At 50.7% G+C, this 18,407-nt stretch overlaps 1 protein-coding gene across 2 annotated transcripts; it reads right to left on the bottom strand.

Moving 5' to 3' along the window:
• Positions 1–2,485: 2,485 nt before the first annotated feature.
• CCNDBP1 (cyclin D1 binding protein 1) lies at positions 2,486–18,264 on the bottom strand. 2 transcript variants are annotated; one of them, XM_075917723.2, is made up of 11 exons: positions 17,791–18,264; positions 16,996–17,055; positions 13,963–14,042; positions 13,140–13,221; positions 12,551–12,647; positions 12,189–12,262; positions 11,807–11,883; positions 5,576–5,823; positions 5,158–5,218; positions 4,619–4,665; positions 2,486–2,881 (listed from the first exon to the last, which is right to left on the bottom strand). In XM_075917723.2, exons 1-11 carry the CDS (start codon positions 17,879–17,881, stop codon positions 2,773–2,775), a joined length of 1,026 nt encoding a protein of 341 aa, XP_075773838.1. In that variant the 5' UTR covers positions 17,882–18,264; the 3' UTR covers positions 2,486–2,772. The 2 variants fall into 2 exon arrangements, with proteins under 2 accessions (XP_075773838.1, XP_075773837.1); XM_075917722.2 differs by having other exon boundaries at positions 5,576–5,829; positions 17,791–18,260.
• Positions 18,265–18,407: the final 143 nt, after the last annotated feature.

Here is an 18,407-nt window from a genome sequence, read left to right as displayed (position 1 = left end):
TATTGTATCCAGTTCTGGGCACATTTCAGGAAAGATGAGGAAAAAAATCAGAGAAGGTCCAGAGAAGAGCAACATTTTTATTACTCACCTCTCGAGCGTCTCTAGAAAACATGACCTATTGAAAGAATTGGGTTTGGTTAGCCTGGAAAAGAGAAGACAGAGAGGACATAGCAGCTTTCAAGTACATAAAAGGAGAAGAAAGCAAAATTAGGGTTAGAGTTAAGATAAGAAGTAATGGGGTTAAATTGCAGCTAAGTTGGACGTTAGAAACAGCTTGGTAACTGTCAAGGCAGTTCAATTGCCTAGGGAGCATATGGAATCCCTACCAGAGGTTTTAAAGAGCATGACAGACAACTTCCTGTCAGGCCATGAATGTAGGGATGGGGCAGAGGGTTGCAGCGCAGGAGGGGCTCAGAGCAGGTGCGTTGGGATGAGGAAGGGGTTCATTGTGCAGGCTCCTGGCCAACATTACAACAGATCTAAGGCAGGTACCACCCCCTTCCCTTGCCCATGTGCTGCTCCGGGAAGTGGCACTGCCCTCACCTGCATGCACTGCCCCACAGCATCCACTGGCTGCAGTTCCCCATTCTCTGCCCAGGGCCTTCCCTCTGCCCCCCTCCCCTGCCCAGTGGCTTCAGGGAGCAGCCAGGGCCATGGCAGACAGGGAGCCTGCTTAGCCCCACTGCGCTGCCAGACTGGTAATCCTGAAGGCCTAATTAAAAGCCCTGATGAGCCGAATGAGGCCCACAGGCCTTAGCGTGCCCACCCTGGTCCAGATCATTCTTAGTTCTGCAATAAGCATAGAGGACTGAACTAGATGACTTCTCGAGGTCTCTTCCAGTCCTACGAGTGTCACCATGAATGTGAAGATGAGAGAGATGCACATAAATCCAACACTGAGGAAACAACTACTACATTCAGCTGTTCTCACTGAGGAACTGAGAGGAGCTGTTATTCAGCATGGGAAAGGGAGCAGGTTCCAGCTGTTTGTTCAGCCAAGGCTTGTGACGCTGACAGGGACATTTCGAGCGATCACTCCGAGGCAGCCGTGTGGAGTGTCACCAATCCTCAGCAATACAGCAAATCCCCGCTTCTCTGCTGGGTAAGAGAAAAGCCTACTTCTGAGTCTGCAGAAAGCTCCCATGCCCAGGCATGAAGGGGGCTTTCCCCCATGTGGCAGCTGTCCCAGACAGTGCCGCCTTTCACAGAGTATTGCTACAGACCGTCCTGTACGAGACACAACAGGTTTTGCTCAGCCAGTGGCAGTCCTCTGAGCCTGGCCGCCAGATCTTAGCAGCTCTTCAGAGGCCCCTGAAAGTTCCTGTAAGCAGTTTCATCCCAAGGAGGATACAGGGCCAGGCACCAAAAGATGACTGAGCTCTTCTTAAGTGTCCGTGTCTTTATTGGGTGGATCTGCTCTTGGAAGAGTCTTCACACACCCCAGGCTGTCCTGAAGAGCTCAGGAGCCTCCCAGAGGAGGAGGCGCAGTTTACTAAATGTCTATTGCTGGCATGGCAAATAATCCCCACCCATGAATGGTGGATGCACAGGGCAGAGAACAGGTTACAGGTACCTCAGCTGACTTTTCATTCCCTTTGACTTTGCCTCCCCCCCGCTTAGAGATCCCAGGCCCTTCCCCAGTGCTACGGGATCACAATTCCTCCTCTTACTCCATACTGGTGCCTGTCTAATGGCCTCCAGTCCCTAAGAACGAAGAACAAATCAAACAGCTGCTTGCCTAGATTATCTCCTCCTCTTGCCTAGCAGTAGGCTCTGTATATAGGCTCTGTAGGCTCTTGCTGCATTTACCTCGCCTTGCACGCTACCAAGGCTGGGTCCAGAAAACTCACCATGCATCCAACTGCAGCCAGACTCTGAAGGGCTACAGGAGCTTCAACACTGTGGCTGCTAGATCCTAGTGTAACGCAGACGCTCCTGTCCTGCCTCCGACCCCAGTCTCTGCCCTGGCCTGAGGTGGGTTCTCTGCAGGGAGGGGAGTTTATGCTGGAAGGTGGAGCTACACAGGAGTCAACAACATTCCCATTTAAGCCCTGTTAAATGTTGTCTCTTGTTCTCAGCCCAACACAGATCTAGCCCAACATTCCCCAAGTCCAGTAAGCTGAACCAGCTGCTTCTGAGGAAGGCAAAACCATCCCAGCTAAGCACTGATTTCTCACTGTACCTTTATGCCATGCCCACCCCTCTGGTATCAGGGAGCCTCAGCTATCAAGAAGAGAGACCATCAGCCTGGGATTTTAAGAGGCAGATGATGCTTCTCCCAAGCGCAGCGCTATGCCCACAGGGCCAGGGAACCCTTTCCCTGTACCCACACTGGAAGGGAGCAAGTTCCCCTATTCCTTTCCCATGATTCCAAGGGAAGCGAGGGCACCACACCCTACATTCTCAGGCTGGCAGGAGAAACTGTACTCTCCATGGGTCCATGAAGGTAGCAAAACCCTCCCCCTTCCGCAGAACAAAGCCATGACACGAACCCAGTGTCATTTTATTGCTCTTTCTGCCCAGTAAGGCACCCTAGAGCCAAGCCAGAGGTGGCAAGGCATGTTCGCAATATCAAGATGCAACTTCTCATTGTCCCAGGAAACACAGTGCTGCAACTGCCAAAGACGACATGCAAGTCAAACTTGGAATTGGCAAAGTTCTTCCAGGCTGGAAAAGCTCCTCCCTCGAATGCCAACACCATCACTTTCCCTGTGGTCAGGAAATGACCATACGCACCGAGACCCTGCCGCACCACATGGGGGCACAGAAGCATTAAAGTTCACTCTGTGTGAAGTCCTTAATTTTGTCCATGTTGTGATCTACTGCATCAGTGAGAAACTGAACCCAGCCTTCCTCCGATAGGGGGCACACGTGGCTTGCCCTGTAGAAAGGGGGGAGACATTAGAACAACTTTGCAGTGCTGTAAAACTAGGCACCTCCAGACAACAGTGTGCCAATCTCCACAGGTTCAGGTCATGAATTGCTAGACTACCACAGGGTTACAAAGGCAAGGTCTCGGCAGCCTCCCAGTGCCCTTGTCTGGGAGGGAGCTGTGTACACTCCCTGCCCACCCTCACCAAGGACTGGTGGGACAACAGCGACATGCACACCCATCCTTTGCCTCACCAGTCTGCCAGGGAACATTCTTTGTTCTGTGCTGGTCTGCATGTGCGGTGTGGGGAGAGTGTAGGGGAGACAATCTTCTCTGCCCTCACCCACGTCCACGCCTCACTCAGGCTAGGTCTCCGGCAGAGCGGACGCTAACAAAGCGCTCATTAGCATGTCGCACTGGCATTTGCATATTGTCTGCCAATGCTTTTTGCGCAAAAACAAGCAGGGTTGACGGGTCCTTTTTGTTCCAAAAAGACCCCTTTTGCATAAGATCCTCATGTTTCTACCCCCAGCCCCCGTCCCTAGCCCAAAACCCCACCCTGCTCACTCCATTCCCCCAATCCCCAGGTGCCATCCCCAACATACACTCATTTTCCCAGGGTTTGGGAAGAGGGAGGGAGTGTGTGCAGGGTGCAGGAAGGAATCTGGGCGCTGGGACAGGGGGTTGAGGTGTCAAAGGGATGATGAGTGCCGGCTCTGGGAAGGGGGTCAGGACCGGGGCCTGAGGAGTAAGAGGGGATATGGGGGGTGCTGTCTCTAGGAGGGGGTCAGGGCTGGGGCAGGTACCTGGGACACAGGAGGGAGCTGAGGGTGCACAGCAGGGGTTTGTGCGCTGGCTCCAAGAGGCAGTCAGGGTTGGGACAGGAGGTGCTGTCTCTAGGAGGGAGTGAGGGCTGGGACACAGGAGGGGGTGCGAGGTGGTGGTTCTGGGATGGAGCTCAAGGCTAGGGGGGTGCTGGCTCTGGAAGGTGGGGCCAGGGCTGGGGCTGAGGAGGGGATATGGGGTGCTGGCTCCAAGAGGGGACAGGGGAGTGGTCTCTCACGTGGTGGCACTTCCATGGATAGGTCCAGGTCAGTGGTGCATCGAGGCTGAAGCAGGCTCCCTGCCTGCCCCAGCCCCACACCACTCCCAGAAGGGGCCGACGCACCTGTTGCCCTGGGTGCACATGGCTGTGTGCGGCCCCTCTCGGGAACCTCCCTGTCAGCTCCCATTGGCCACAGTTCCCTGCTGCCAGCCAATGGCAGTTGTGGGAGGTGATGCTTGCAGGCAGGAGCAGCACACCAAGACTCCTGTTCCCCCACTCCACATACACGCACACAGGGGGAAGAGGGGCCACACTGGCCGCTCCCAAGAACAGGGCCGACAGGTGGGGCCAGAGCAAGTAGGAAGCCCTCTGAGTGCAGAGTGATCGACAGACACTCCTCAGGATCGACCAGTTATCGTTCTTGATCAGCTGGCGATCAACTCGACTAGATGATCACAATGGCCCCTTCTGGCCCTCCACTCAATGGAGCTCCCATATCACCCCTCCCCACAACTGTCAGGCCCTTTGCTGCCAAGAGGGGAACCCCAAAGGTACACGTTTGCTCTCCACAAGCCTCTGGGGAGCCCAGGCTGAGTCACCTCTGGCAGCGCTCCTCCATAGTGTCCAGACAGAGGGCAGCTCTGGGTAGGGAAAATGCCCCCCCTCGAACGAGCTCTTAAAGTCCCACAGGCCATACTCACTTTGTGATTTCTAGGACCTTCTTCAGCACAGAGGCCAGTTTGGCAGCCTAGAGGGAAGCAAAAGGGAAAACATTGGAGCTGATGTGGCAAGTGCAGCCCCAGTGGTGTTGTGGGAAACTGAGGACACAGGCAGGAATCCACTATCTTCGGAGGCACCCTATCGTAACTGGGGAGTGGACGATGGGAGGAGACACCTTGTACCAAGCATGGGAGGTGACCCTGAAAGCTCTGTGCTGCCAGCGTCAGGTCTCTGTGCCCTGGGCTCCAGCAGCCCCCAAACACCTCTGGGTCACACAGCTGTGACAAGATAGCGGTGCCAGCACAGGTCACACACCCTCTCCTTCCTGGTGGGCTTACGACCCTGGGGAAGAAGGAACAGCAGAGACAAGCTTGCTCAGACCCAACAGAACACACGCAGTCTCTGTGCCCAATAACTACCTGTCCCGAGAGATGCTAGCTCCCACTTCTATTTCCTCTGCTGCCAGCAGGAGCCAGGCTGACGCCCCCTGCTTGAGAGCTGGAGAGTGGCACATACTTACGTTGAGTCGCACAGCCAGCTGGGTCACGGGCGGATACATGCTCAGCGCCAGCTCATCAATGCTAAGGAAGAACACAGAGGTTTCTGTATGAGCAAGGCAGCCTAGCAGTCAGCCCAGCCAGTGGACAGGCAAAGGCGATCATGTTAACTGTGCGACTGAGTCAGGATATACGAACGCAGCAGGAAACCAGCAGCAGCTGTATCTAACAGGTATAGTCGCACATCTGTCCCACTCCTCGGTGACTGCAAATCCCCCATCACAGCTACCCTGGGCCTGTCAATGCCCCTCTCCTACAGGCTCTCCCACAGCACCACTCGCACAAGGGCCCTACCCCTATCATGAGTGCGGGGGGAAAACCCCTGCAAATGCAGTTCCACAGGAGCACAGACAGCATGGAGGGGGCAAGGGACAGACTCACCTGGGGCTGATCTCATTGGTAATGTCTGCAAGATCATCTAGCTGAGCCACCTGTTCCGAGGTGTCTGCTTTGCCATGAACCTTCACTGCACCCAAGAGCTTCTTCAGGCAGGCTTTGGAGGCCTTCATGAGCCCCATGCAGGGGCCAAGTAGCTTCCGGTCAGCCTCAGACCAATAAGTATCCCTGTTGCCCCGAGAGCCCAGTTCCTCATCCTCCAGGATGTCACCAAAGGGGTCCTGATCTTCCCCCTGAGCCTTAAACACAGGTTTGGAAATCAAGAGCCCACCACCTATTCCCACAGCGCCCATGAGGCAAACAGTACCTGAAGCCAGCTTACATACTTTGCCATGTTGCCCTAGAATGTCTTCAGGGCAGATGGAGTTGACACGAGATCTTTTCTGCTTAGGAAACTGGCTTAAAAAAATCAATTCCTCAGGAACATCCAAAGCACTGATGAGCAAGTGCCTCGCAGGCACCCCTTCTCCAACCCCACACCAGCAAACTAAGCTGTGCTAAGACAACACAAGGCCCAGGCATCGCACAAGTCACATACTAGATAGTGGAACTAGATTGAGGTTTCAACACTCAACAAGGTCCATGCACTCAACAAGCCCACATGGAGACTGGGAGATGGGTCAGAAACGGGAGGGAGCATGGGCTATAACAGAGGTAAAGGAGGGACAAAATCAAATCAATAACTTAGTTGTCTGTATAGAAATGCAGGAAGTACGGGGTATACACAGAAAGACCTTAAGTGCTAGTAAATAAATACCATTAGGACGTAGTTGGGATCAAAGAGACTTGGTGGGATAACATGATTGGAACATTGGCATAGAAGGATAGGAAAGGAGAAAGGGAGGCGGTGTTGCCTTATATATCAACAGTGTATACACTGGGACTGAGATGGAGATGAATGTAGGACACACTCTAGTTGACAGTCTCTGGTTTAGCTTAAAAGGGGTAAAAAAAACCCAAGGGTGATGTCATGATAGGAGTCCACTACAGACCACCTACCCAGGCAAAGAGGTAGATGAGGCTTTTGTTAAACTGTGCACAATTTGGCGGTGATGGGGGACTTCAACTATCCAGACATCTCTTGGGAAACTAACAGCAGGGCACAGATTATCCAACAAGTTCTTGGACTGCATTGGAGAAATTTTTGATTTCAGAAGGTTCAGAAAGCTCCTGGGGGAAGCTGTTCTACATGTGATTTTAACAAATAGGGAAGAACAGATTGAGAATTTGAAAGTGGAAGGGAGCTTAGGTGAAAGTGACCATGAAATCAGAGAATGGTAGAAGGGAGAACAGCAAAATGTAGACAGTAGATTTCAGCAGATTTTAGTAACCTCAGAGAGCTGGTGGGTAAGGTCCCATGGGAAACAAGTCTGAAAGGAAAAACAATTCAAGACAGTTGGCAATTTTTTTAAAGGGACATCATTAAGGGCCCAAGAGCAAGCAAACACAGGAAAGGCAGAAAGTATGGCAAGAGACCGCCTTGGCTTAATCTGAAGATTTTACAACTCCTTTTTATTTTTAGATAAAAAGTGAAAATTAGGTCAAAGTATAAAGAATGAATGTAAGCAAATAATGAAAGTATGTAGGGGGCAAAATTAGAAAGACGAAGACACAAAATGAGTTCAATCAAGCTAGGGACATAAAGGGTAATAAGAAAATAGTAGAAGAGGAAGACCAAGGTCAGGGTAGGCCCATTGCTCAATCAAGAGGGAATAAATATGGAAATGACAGAGGTGCTTAACAATAAATATGGAAATGACAGAGGTGCTTAACGACTTCCTTGTTTTGGTTTTCACCAAGGTTGGTGATGACTGGATGCCTAATATAGTGAATGCTAGTAGAAACGAGGTAGAAATTATAATAGGAAAAGACGAAGTTAAAAATTAGTTAGAGAAGTTACATGTCTTCTCATCACAAGGGCCTGATGAAATGCATCCTAGAATATTCAAGGAAATGATAGAGGAGGTATCTGAGCCATTAGCCCTCATCTTTGAAAAGTCACGGAACTCAGGAGAGATTCAAGAAGACTGGGAAAGGTATAACACATGATACAGCGCCCACCTCTAATAAAGGAAATAAGAACAACTCTGGCAACTACAGATCAGTCAGCTTAACTTCTGTGCTAGGGAAGAGAATGGAGCAAATAATTAAGGAATTCCTCTACAAACATCATGGATTTGTAAAGAACAAATAATAACAAGCTGAGATGGGTTGCCAACAGTGTTCCCTTGAAGATGCACATCTGCACGGCCACTCACAAAAAATTCTAAGCCTGCCCACCTCCTTCACATAGCTGTGCAACAGCACTCACATTGCTGCTAGATATAGAAGGTAGGTGGCATGGCTGCTCCCACAGCTGGGGCCGCATTGCAGCCACAGTCAGGGCTTGGGGCCACGGACTAGCGGGCAGCTGCTGCCATGGGTTGAGGCAGCGGCTGCATGGCTGGTGGGCAGCTGGGCCAGGGCTGTGTGGCTCAAACACTGGGGTGGAGGTAGGAGGGTAGAAAAGACGACTAAGATAATGTGAGAGCAAAATCAACATTTCTTCAGTCTTGAGTGGGACTGATTCTGCTCTCACGCAACTGTAAATCAGCAATAGTGAGAAAACAGGTATGTGAATAAATGTTTACACTTCTTTTAAAAAAAAGAACAGATGAACACAAAATAACCTTTTGGGAAGCTGTTTTACTACAGCTCTAGTTTTGGAGCTTACTCTGTTTGTAAATTTATATTCTTATGCATTAGAAATGGAATCAGTGTTTTGAACAGCCCTTGAAGACTAAAATGTAGTGTTTTTACAGCTGTTGGTGGTATGCTTAATGTACTTGATATTAGACTTCATTCTTCCATACTTGTACTCAAATTAATCTTTAAAAATAGAAAGAAAGATATTTGCGGTAGTAATCAGCAGCACTGGAATATGGAAAATCTAAACATTCTTCAATATTGCACAAAGCAAAGGTTCATGTAAAATAAACACATCTCTGTGTTACTCATAGCTTTAAAAGGAGTGTTGGGTGAGGGTTAAAGTTGTCTCATTTTGAACCAGAAACGAGAAGCTGCTGGTTGTGCTAATAGTAACAATAAAGAACAGGTCACAGCAATGCTGTGCAACTCTTCCTTTGTATTCTTCCTTGAAACATTCTTCATCTGAAATTATTAGTTGCTTGGAGCTCTCTGTGAAACTACTGACAGTAACAGTTTTACTACTAAATGCAACTAAAACTGTTGTCAGATGCACTCTTCATTTCCCAGTACTGACTGGAACAAACATTATTTACCAGCTTAGCATAAGCTTCCTGTGATTTTGCCATAAATTACATGTGTCATTAATAGTACCCATTTCTGGTTACTCTTCCCAATACAGTGCAGAAGACACATTCCACTTTCCTCTATAGCTATAGTAAGTAAAAGAAATCCTGTATTATGATAGTATAAAACTATGGTATGCCCACATCTTGAATACTGTGTACAGATGTGGTCTCCTCACCTCAAAAAAGATATTTTGGCCTTGGAAAAGGTTCAGAAAAGGGCAACTAAAATGATTAGGGGTTTGGAACGGGTCCCATCTGAGAGGTTAAAGCGACTGGGACTTTTCAGTTTAGAAAAGAGGAGACTGAGGGGGGATATGATAGAGGTCTATAAAATCATGAGTGGTGTGGAGAGGGCCGATAAAGAAAAGTTATTTATTAGTTCCCTAAATAGAAGAACTAGAGGACACCAAATGAAATTAATGGGTAGCAGGTTTAAAACGAATAAAAGAAAGTTCTTCTTCACACAGCGTGTAGTCAGCCTGTGGAACTCCTTGCCAGAGGAGGCTGTGAAGGCTAGGACTATAATAGAGTTTAAAGAGAAGCTGGATAAATTCAATGAGGTTAGGTCCATAAAAGGCTATTAGCCAGGGGATAAAATGGTGTCTTTGGCCTCTGTCTGTCAGAGGCTGGAGAGGGATGGCAGGAGACTAATCGCTTGATCATGGTGTTTGGTCCACCCTCTCTGGGGTACCTGGTGCTGGCCACTGTCGGTAGACAGGACACTGGGCTAGAAGGACCTTTGGTCTGACCCAGTACGGCCGTTCTTATGTTATAATTGAGACTCTGCATGTTCCTGTGGAAGACCCAATGAATTAACTCGAGATGCACACTGATAATAAATAGTTCTCCTTAGCTGGTGATTTACCTGGCTAGGATACTGTAATAGTGTCTTCAACTATTACACTGAAGACATTTGTCTAAATATCAAGCATGAACTGGCCCAATGATGGCTCAGGTACATGGGATTATTATCTGCAATTTTCAGGCTGCTGCAGCTGAGTTGTCTGTCAGCAGGCCTGGCACGTCTACATTGGCCACTGAATGACAAAGCCTAAGTCCTTCAGAGGTGTTACCCCTCACCTCCCAAGACAAAACTTTTACGGTGGCAAGTACCAATGTGATTAGTATCTGCTCTCCTGATGACACTGTGAATGTCACTCATTTGGGAGTGGCATTATTTTGTCAGCAAGAACTGATAAACAGCAGCTGCACTGCCTGACTTTTAGTGGCATGCATGTGTTGCCACCAATCCCAGGAGCTAGTGCCCTGCCAGGCCGTTTGGGGGGGTGGGGAGGAGCAGTTTCCGGGGGGGACTCAGTGATTCTAACGGGCCTGGGGCTATGAGGGAAGACAAATAACTGGGCTTGTTTAGTTTAGAAGAGAGAAGACTGAGAGGGGACATGATAGTGGTTTTCAAGTATCTAAAAGGGTGTCTCAGGAAGGAGAAAGAAAAATTATTTTCCTTGGTCTCTGAGGATAGGACAAGAAGCAATGGGCTTAAATTGTAGCAAGGGGGGTTGAGGTTGGACATTAGGAAGAACTTCCTACCGGTCAGGGTGGTTAAACACTGGGATAAGTTGCCTAGGGAGGTTGTGGAATCTCCATCACAGGAGATATTTAAGAGCACATTAGACAGACATTTATCAGGGCTGATCTAGACAGTGCTTGGTCCTTCCATGAGGGCAGGGGACTGAATTTGATGACTTTGAGGTCCCTTTCAGTCCTAGTACTCTATGAATCTATGACAATCTGGATAATGTCACAGATTTACTGGCTCTGTGCTATGCCCCCATCTTTTAAACAGTCCCTGGTGGGTACTCCTTCCTCGTGCCAGACCCTCAGGGAGTCCTTCCTGTCCACAAGGATAGGCCACAGAGCCTCAATACTTTATGCTCCCAGCCTCAATACCTTGGAACTTTGGGCTCCAGCACTCTAAAGACCCACTTCATCAGATGCATGTAGAGGAAATTTCCAGAGGCAGGTATAAATAGAATCAGGCTAGAGATAAGGAGGTAAATTTAATCAGGGAGGATGAGGCCCACTTCTAGCAGCTGATCTGGAGGTGTGAACACCAACAGAGGAGAAACTGCTTTTGTAATTGGCTAGCCATTCACAGTCTTTGTTTAATCCTGAGCTGATGGTGTCAAATTTGCACATGAACTGCAGCTCAGAAGTTTCTCTCTGAAGTCTGGTCCTGAAGTTTTTTTGCTGCAGGATGGCTACCTTTAAATCTGCTAGTGTGTGTTCAGGGAGATTGAGGTGTTCTCCTACAGGTTTTTGTATATTACCATTCCGAATATTCAGAAATCTGTGCATTAGACCAGTATTTGCAGGAACTCCTAGCAGCCTTTTCAAAGGAGTTTTTACTCAACTGAAGCACAGCACCAGGAAATCCTTAGATTACACAGACAAGCAGAAGTGAAGACCTTGTCCATACTGGATGTAGACCTCTCTAGGAACCACCTTGTTTTCCTTTCTCTCTCTCTGAGACTCGCAAGTGAGAGCTCCTGTATCCCTCCCAAGCCAACTCTTATCCTAATCTCGTCACCTCTGTCTGCAGAACCACACTCAGGCTGCTGGAAAGGTTGCCCATCAATGGGTGTCAAGTCCGCAGCCTTTGGGGTTCCGATTTTCTTCCAGATCCTCCACTGATATGGGTCTTTAACAAGCCAGCCATACCGTTCTAGACACTTAGGTGACACGTATATCCACTTTGCTCTAAGAGCATTCTAACCCTTTGTCATGCGCTATATAATGATCAACAATCAATTGCAATGACTATCAGTTGTAAAAATAGCAACACTCCCATAGTAGGAATCCACGTCTCGGTTTCATTATGTCACTGAAGGAAATTCCCTAGCAATGGGTTCCATCCCCAGCCAAAATAAAGGGACCTCCTCACCTGCTCCATCTCTTCCAGTGCATCCCTGACCACACCCAGATAGATGGTCATGGCTGACAAGACTGCTGCCTGGTTATCTGCACACAGAGGTCAGAGAGAGAAGCACAAAAGGAGACTGTACAGCCCTCACAGATCTTACCCACCACACTCCTCTAGGCTCCCCCGGGCTGCATCAGTCCCCTTCAGAGAACTGCCAGGTCACCACACTGGTAACCCCACCTGGCTCCTCAGCATGGAAGGGTACCATTTCTGCTGCAGGAGCCACGTTCCAAGAGAGTAGCTGCGGCACTCCCTGTCAGGAGGGGTAAGTGCTGTCAAGCCCACATCCCCAACTCCGGTTGAGAGTGCAGGACTCTGCTGCCCTTGTATCTATGTCACTCACCTCGAGGCAGGTGGGAAATCTGTTCACATGCCTCCCATACGCTGCCAGTGGATATTAGCTGCTCCTGAGACAAACTGAAAAAGAAGAGAGAGTCCCTCAGGGTGCTGGGAACTGTAAACACTGACAGGGGGATATGTAGATTGCACAAGTTACACAGCAACACAAACATTCTTCCCACCATCTTCACAACACTCCGACCTCTCCCAGGCCTCCCCTTCCTGCCCATGCAGAACTACATTCAGCTCTCGGTGCCCAGTCGGTTACTGGTTGGGGATGAGAGCATGTGTATGGGGCTTTCGGTTTTTTCCCCAGCTTATTTAACCTTGTGGCATTTCATGGGAGCCCTGATGGATCAGTATTACCTCGACAGCTGAGTACTGAGAATCACGTCCGTAAGTTGAATCATTCCTTCCACTACCCTGGCAGTGGCATCTCGCACCATCTTCCGCAGAGTAATACCTAGATGTGATTGAGCAAGGAATGATGTAGCCTGATACTATCACAGTGAAACACAGTCCCCCTCCCCCATTTCAAACACAGACAAAGTCCAACAGGCATCTGCTCTTCCCCTCTCAACTCCCTAACCCCACACATCTGTGCCTTCTGTACAAAGCGTGCCTACCCTGAGCAGATGTGCCTCCGAAATGAATCTTTTGTTCACCTATCCTCACTCTCCTGTAGCACCTTCACACGAGGATCTCAACACACTTGATAAACGTGAATTAAGATTCACTGCTCCCTACCTTAGCCCCGTTTATAGATGGAGAGAGAGAGAGAGAGAGACAGACACAAGACTGACTTACTCAAAACCACACTGCAAGTCTGTAAGAGAGCTGAGAATGGGAGTGTCCTTGCCTCTGGCTCTACCTATTGAAACTTGGCCCTAAGGAATGTCAAATTTCCTTTCTGAAGGGAAGAAGAATTGGCACAAACTTGCTCTCACTGCCTCACCTTGGTCCTTGGGAAGCCAGTAATATGCAGTGGCAGCTGCTAAGACAGCATTCTGGATTCCTTCACTCAGTTTCTGACAGTCCTGAAAACAGTGAACAAAAAGGATCAGGAATGAGAGAGGTGCAACTGCAAACCTATTAACATCCCCCAGCTCCAGCTAAAGGCAGATCACTGTCTTATACTCTGTTGCTCTCAGGTGGAGATTCTGCTAGTGGATGCAGGAGAGTCAAAAAGGCTGCTGTCAACAATGGGAGAAGGTGAAGGACCATAGTCCAACACACTTAGAATTGTTTGAAATGTAATAACAGAGTAAGCCCCAGTCTGGAGCTCAGCTGCCTGATGCCACACCATACTCTAGTGCTGCATCCGACAAAATGGTTTTTACCCACAGTTTTATGCCCAAGTAAATCTGTTGAGTCTTGTGGCACCTTAAAAATTCTCGTTGTTTTGCCCATACTCTGGGCATCAGAGAGCCTTCTCCCCACCCCAAGACTCTCTCATTTTGGTGGTATCAGGTTGGCAGGGAGGAACTCATACTACTGCCCTGAACTACGTGGCTCTTTTCCCATAAAAACCTGGGTTGAAACCTTCAACGGCCAATGAACAGCTCTGACAACTCCCTATGCACCCAGGCTGGGAGGTCACATGCCATCCTGAAGAAGAGTGAAAGGGTGGGATTACATCCCACAAACATCAGTGAGAAGAACCATTTGTTTTACTTCTAACCCAAACTTTGCTCCAGTTCAGGGGAACGAGCCACACAAAGGGACCGCTACATGGGAGAAACCTTGAGATCTTCCTTGATGCAGGGCATGTAACCCACCTCTGAAGAAGGCAACGGAGGCCTTGAGAATGCCAGACTCAACTTCGTAGCTTCCTGGGATGTTGCTTTGAACGTCTGGCCTAAGAAACAATTTAATGTAGTCAGGCCATTAGGCAAGGTTTCAGGCAAATCGAGAGATACCAGGACAGACAGTCATGCAGCTCCTTTTCCTCCATCTGTCCCACCTGCTAGATAAAGCCTCCATCTGTTCCCAGTTCACAAACTCAGTTTAAGGAAAGGGAAGCAATTCAGAGGAGCACAAGCTGCTGATCTGAACAGATACAGGCCCAGTGAGCCCAACCCCCTGGCTCCAATGTGACCAGCTGCTTGACAGGGAAGGGCAAGAAACTCTGTAATATTTGTAAACAAAGTTATGAAATTAAAGAATTAAAGTAAAGAAAATTATATATTTGCTAGTAAGAAAACAAGCTACTCAGAAAAAACCCTACAGACTGAAAATAATAAGCTACAAGACTAGAATGTTTTATATTTATATATATATATAGAGAGAGAGAGAGAGAGAGAGAGAGTTCAAAAACAGTTAATAGAATAAAAACTGCAATATGATGACAAAAATGCCTTAGAAGAAACAAGCATAAACCTCCCCACTGTTCTGTTGGTAAGCAAGGAGGGAAGGAGGAAACAAGAAAGGAAAATCATGGAGGAAGGAATGCATCAATGTTAAACTGCTTCAGCAAATTAGCTGAAGGCTATGAAGCAGAGGTGGGGAACCTAAGGCTCAGAGGCCGGATCTGCCCCCCAAGGCTTGGGGCTTCTCCCAACATTGGGGAGCCACCTGAAGCTGTCTTCTCCCTCTCAGCAGGGCTGGAGCACCAGCATCAACTTCCCACTGCAGGGGAGAGCCCCAAGCCTCGTGGACAGGAGTCAAGCAAGTCAAGCCCGGATCCAACCCATGGGTTGTGCCTGGTGGGGGGAGGAAGTAGCCCCTGCACTCTCCTTCTGCCCAGACCTCCCATGCGTACTTCGTTCCTGCACCCTACCTCCCATCTAGCCCTCCCACCCTGACTCTTCTCCTGCACCCACTCTCCTACCAGCCCCCACACTTCAAGCCTGCTTCCCAGCAGCCCCCCCGCCCCTCCCCACCCTCCGACCACACACTTGTTTTTTGTGGGTAAGTGGCCCTTGACCCAAAAAAGGGTCCCCACCCCGATAGAGAGAGAGCTATGAATCCGAAGGTTCTTTACCAGATCTGATCCAATAATGCTGAGGAAAACCAGGTTAAGAGGACTATCCTCTAATCTAGCCTGTCTCTGAGTTAATCCATCCTAAATGTATGGATATGTGTTGCTGTATTGGATGTCACAAACTACTTATTATTTAGGCTTTTCTAATATATTTAAAACAATTGTGTAGATACCATTTGGCCTTCAGACTTAATAAAGTAATATTTGGTTAACGTCTGATGATGCCCTGTAATATTAATATTCATAAATACCAACAATTTAAAAAAGTCTCTTCAGTTTTAAATATAATGCCTTTTATGATCAAACATCCCTAATTCACCTTCTCACACCCATCTGTTGCTTGGAATACGTTTATCATGTTTGCCCCTCCCCCCATCATTTATCTCCAAAACTAAACAGTCCTAGTACTTGAATTCTCTTCAAATAGCGCACTCTCTATGGGCCAGTCTTGCCTCCCGTCTCTGAACTCCCTCTGTTGCTCCTATACTCTTTAGCGACAGGGTGCCTAGCACAGACACGGTGCTGCTGCTGCTGAGGGGGCACCACTATGTTCAGTGTCCTATTTGCTATGCCGTCCCATGCATCAGAACGCTCTGCCCAGTGAGACATGGCGTACAAAGCTATGCTTCGCTGTCCAAAACAAGGTGCACGTCTTTTTCCTGGCTAACCGCAGTTCATTTGAAACCTGATTTATTGTTCTTACAAGATGCATAACCTTGCCTATCACTAACTTTGTCTTGTTACCATACTACAGATCACTCAGCGTTACCCATTCACTTACCTTAGTTAGATCCCTATGAAGTCCCTCAAAGACTTCTCTGATTTTGCCTCATCTATAAAATTTGCCACTTCACTGGTCATTTCTATTTTCAGATCATTAACAAAAAGAAAGCACCTACCACTCTCAGTATAAAGACCCACAGGGCACTCTTTGCTCAAGACATGCCATATGGTAAACTGGTCATTTATTGCTCCTCTCCTTGGTCTCTTAGCTAGTGTTCAATCCATGACAGCACTTTCCCTCTCGCTTCATGAATTTTGGCAAAAGGTTTTCAAAGATGTAACTGATTCTCATTATTTTTCTGTATGGAAATTGTTCCATGTTTTTTAATTATAGTTTCAGCCTCTTAACCAAATTCTGAAATAAGGCTCACTGATCTGCAACTCACAGGATCACCATAGCACCTCTTAAAAAGGGATACAATTTTTATTGGTTTTAGTAATAGTTCAGCTACATCCAGGTAAATTTGTTCTCAGCTCTTGGATGTATGATGCTTTGTAATATGTTGCTTTTTAATTTAGCTACTTAGTCCAGCACCTCCTGCTTTGGGTTGATTTAGTTGGGATTGGTCCTGCTTTGGGCACGGGGCTGGACTTGATGACCTCCTGAGGTCTCTTCCAGCTCTATGATCATCCTCTGACAGGTTCATATCCATTAACTGAAAAAGCAATGAAGTGGCTTCCCCAATTACGGGACTGAATTTAGCAAACCCCAAAAGCACTGCCATAAATTCAACTTGTAAATTTCTCCAAGAGTGAACATCTTAAGACCCCCATGATGTTTTTTAATTGTGCAATCCGATACTGAGGGCAGGGCTCGTAAAACCTTTGGAAGCTGTTCTGAGGGAAATCGTTTGCGCTTGCGGACCAAGTGCCAGCACAACATGAGGTCCCCGGTGCGGTCCCTGGCGGACCAGCAGAAGCTCCTGGGCGGTTTCTTTTCCACATTGATCCCTTTAGCGCACCGCTCTTCAGCTGGGCTCCTCCACTGCAGCCCGGGGCGTGTGGGCTGGGAGTCCTGGGCCCGCCCGCCACACCAGGCCCTTACCCAGCGTGTCCCAGAAGCGCTGCTGCTCGAAGGCCTCACTGCTCTCCCGCGACTCCCCATCTGCAAAGACACCAGCGCGGCGCTCAGAAAGGGCCGCCTCCCCGCCCGCCCCCCGGGCCACCGCCGCCTCCCCCGGATCCCCCCCCCGCCCGCCCGCCCCCCGGGGCACCGCCGCCTCCCCCGGATCCCCTCCGCCCGCCCGCCCCCCGGGGCACCGCCGCCTCCCCCGGATCCCCCTCCCGCCCGCCCCCCCCGGCACCGCCGCCTCCCCCGGATCCCCCTCCCGCCCGCCCCCCCGGCACCTCCGCCTCCCCCGGATCCCCCCCCGCCCGCCCGCCCCCCGGGGCACCGCCGCCTCCCCCGGATCCCCCTCCCGCCCGCCCCCCCGGCACCTCCGCCTCCCCCGGATCCCCCCCCGCCCGCCCGCCCCCCGGGGCACCGCCGCCTCCCCCGGATCCCCTCCGCCCGCCCGCCCCCCGGGGCACCGCCGCCTCCCCCGGATCCCCCTCCCGCCCGCCCCCCCGGCACCGCCGCCTCCCCCGGATCCCCCTCCCGCCCGCCCCCCCGGCACCGCCGCCTCCCCCGGATCCACCCCCGCCCGCCCCCCGGGGCACCGCCGCCTCCCCCGGATCCCCCCCGCCCGCCCCCCGGGGCACCGCCGCCTCTCCCGGATCCCCCCCGCCCGCCCCCCCGGCACCGCCGCCTCCCCCGGATCCCCCCCCGCCCGCCCCCCCGGCACCGCCGCCTCCCCCGGATCAACGTCCCCCGCCCCCCCGCACCGCCCCGCGGCCGCACCTCGGAGCCGGGCCAGGGCCGCGCGCAGCACCTCGCCGAGCTGCCTCAGCGGCTCCAGCGCCCGCGCGAGCTCCGCACCCCCCGGCTCCATCCGCTCAGCCCCAAGGTCTCTGCGCTTTCTGCGCACGCGCACGGGGCGTGGGGACCGTCAGCAAAACACGGCCGAGCAATGAGCCGGGCGCCGCTCAAAGGGGCTCGAGTCCGGACTCCAGCGTCTGAGCACCAGGACTACTTCCGGCCTCGCCGGAAGTCTACTCAGTGAGACCCCACCCCGAGCTACTTCCGGCCGAGGCCGGACCCCATTCAGTGAGGCACCAGGGTCACTTCTGGTCGCGCCCTGCCCCGTCTTCAGACCCCTCCTGCCCCCAAGCTACTTCCGGCCCCGCCCGGGCCTCTCCTAGTCAGACGCCGGAGCTATTTTGGGGCACCCGGCCTTGGCCACTGTGGCAGACAGGATGCTGGTCTAGGTCCCTGAGACCCCCCCCAGCTACTTCCGGCTGCGCCCTGCCCCCACCGAGTGAGTCACTAGAATAACTTCCGGCACTTGAGGCACCAGGGTTACTGACCCTAGCCCATCCCTGAGACCCCCCCCAGCTACTTCCGGCTGCGCCCTGCCC

This window comes from Pelodiscus sinensis, chromosome 17, assembly GCF_052426305.1.
Source record: "Pelodiscus sinensis isolate ZL-2025 chromosome 17, ASM5242630v1, whole genome shotgun sequence".
Classification (NCBI taxonomy): Eukaryota; Metazoa; Chordata; order Testudines; family Trionychidae; genus Pelodiscus; species Pelodiscus sinensis.
The sequence above is the reverse complement of the archived record's forward strand: the minus strand, read 5'-3'. Positions and strand labels throughout refer to the sequence as shown.

Bases quoted from the DNA above. Each gene is read 5' to 3' on its own strand.
- CCNDBP1 (XM_075917722.2), bottom strand. From the start codon at position 17,881: ATGGAGCCGGGGGGTGCGGAGCTCGCGCGGGCGCTGGAGCCGCTGAGG. The intron at 17,056-17,790 runs GTGCGGCCGCGG...GTGTCTTTGCAG, and splicing joins GGCCCTGGCCCGGCTCCGAG to ATGGGGAGTCGCGGGAGAGC. The intron at 11,884-12,188 runs GTGAGTGACATA...CTCTGTGTGCAG, and splicing joins GATTTCCCACCTGCCTCGAG to ATAACCAGGCAGCAGTCTTG.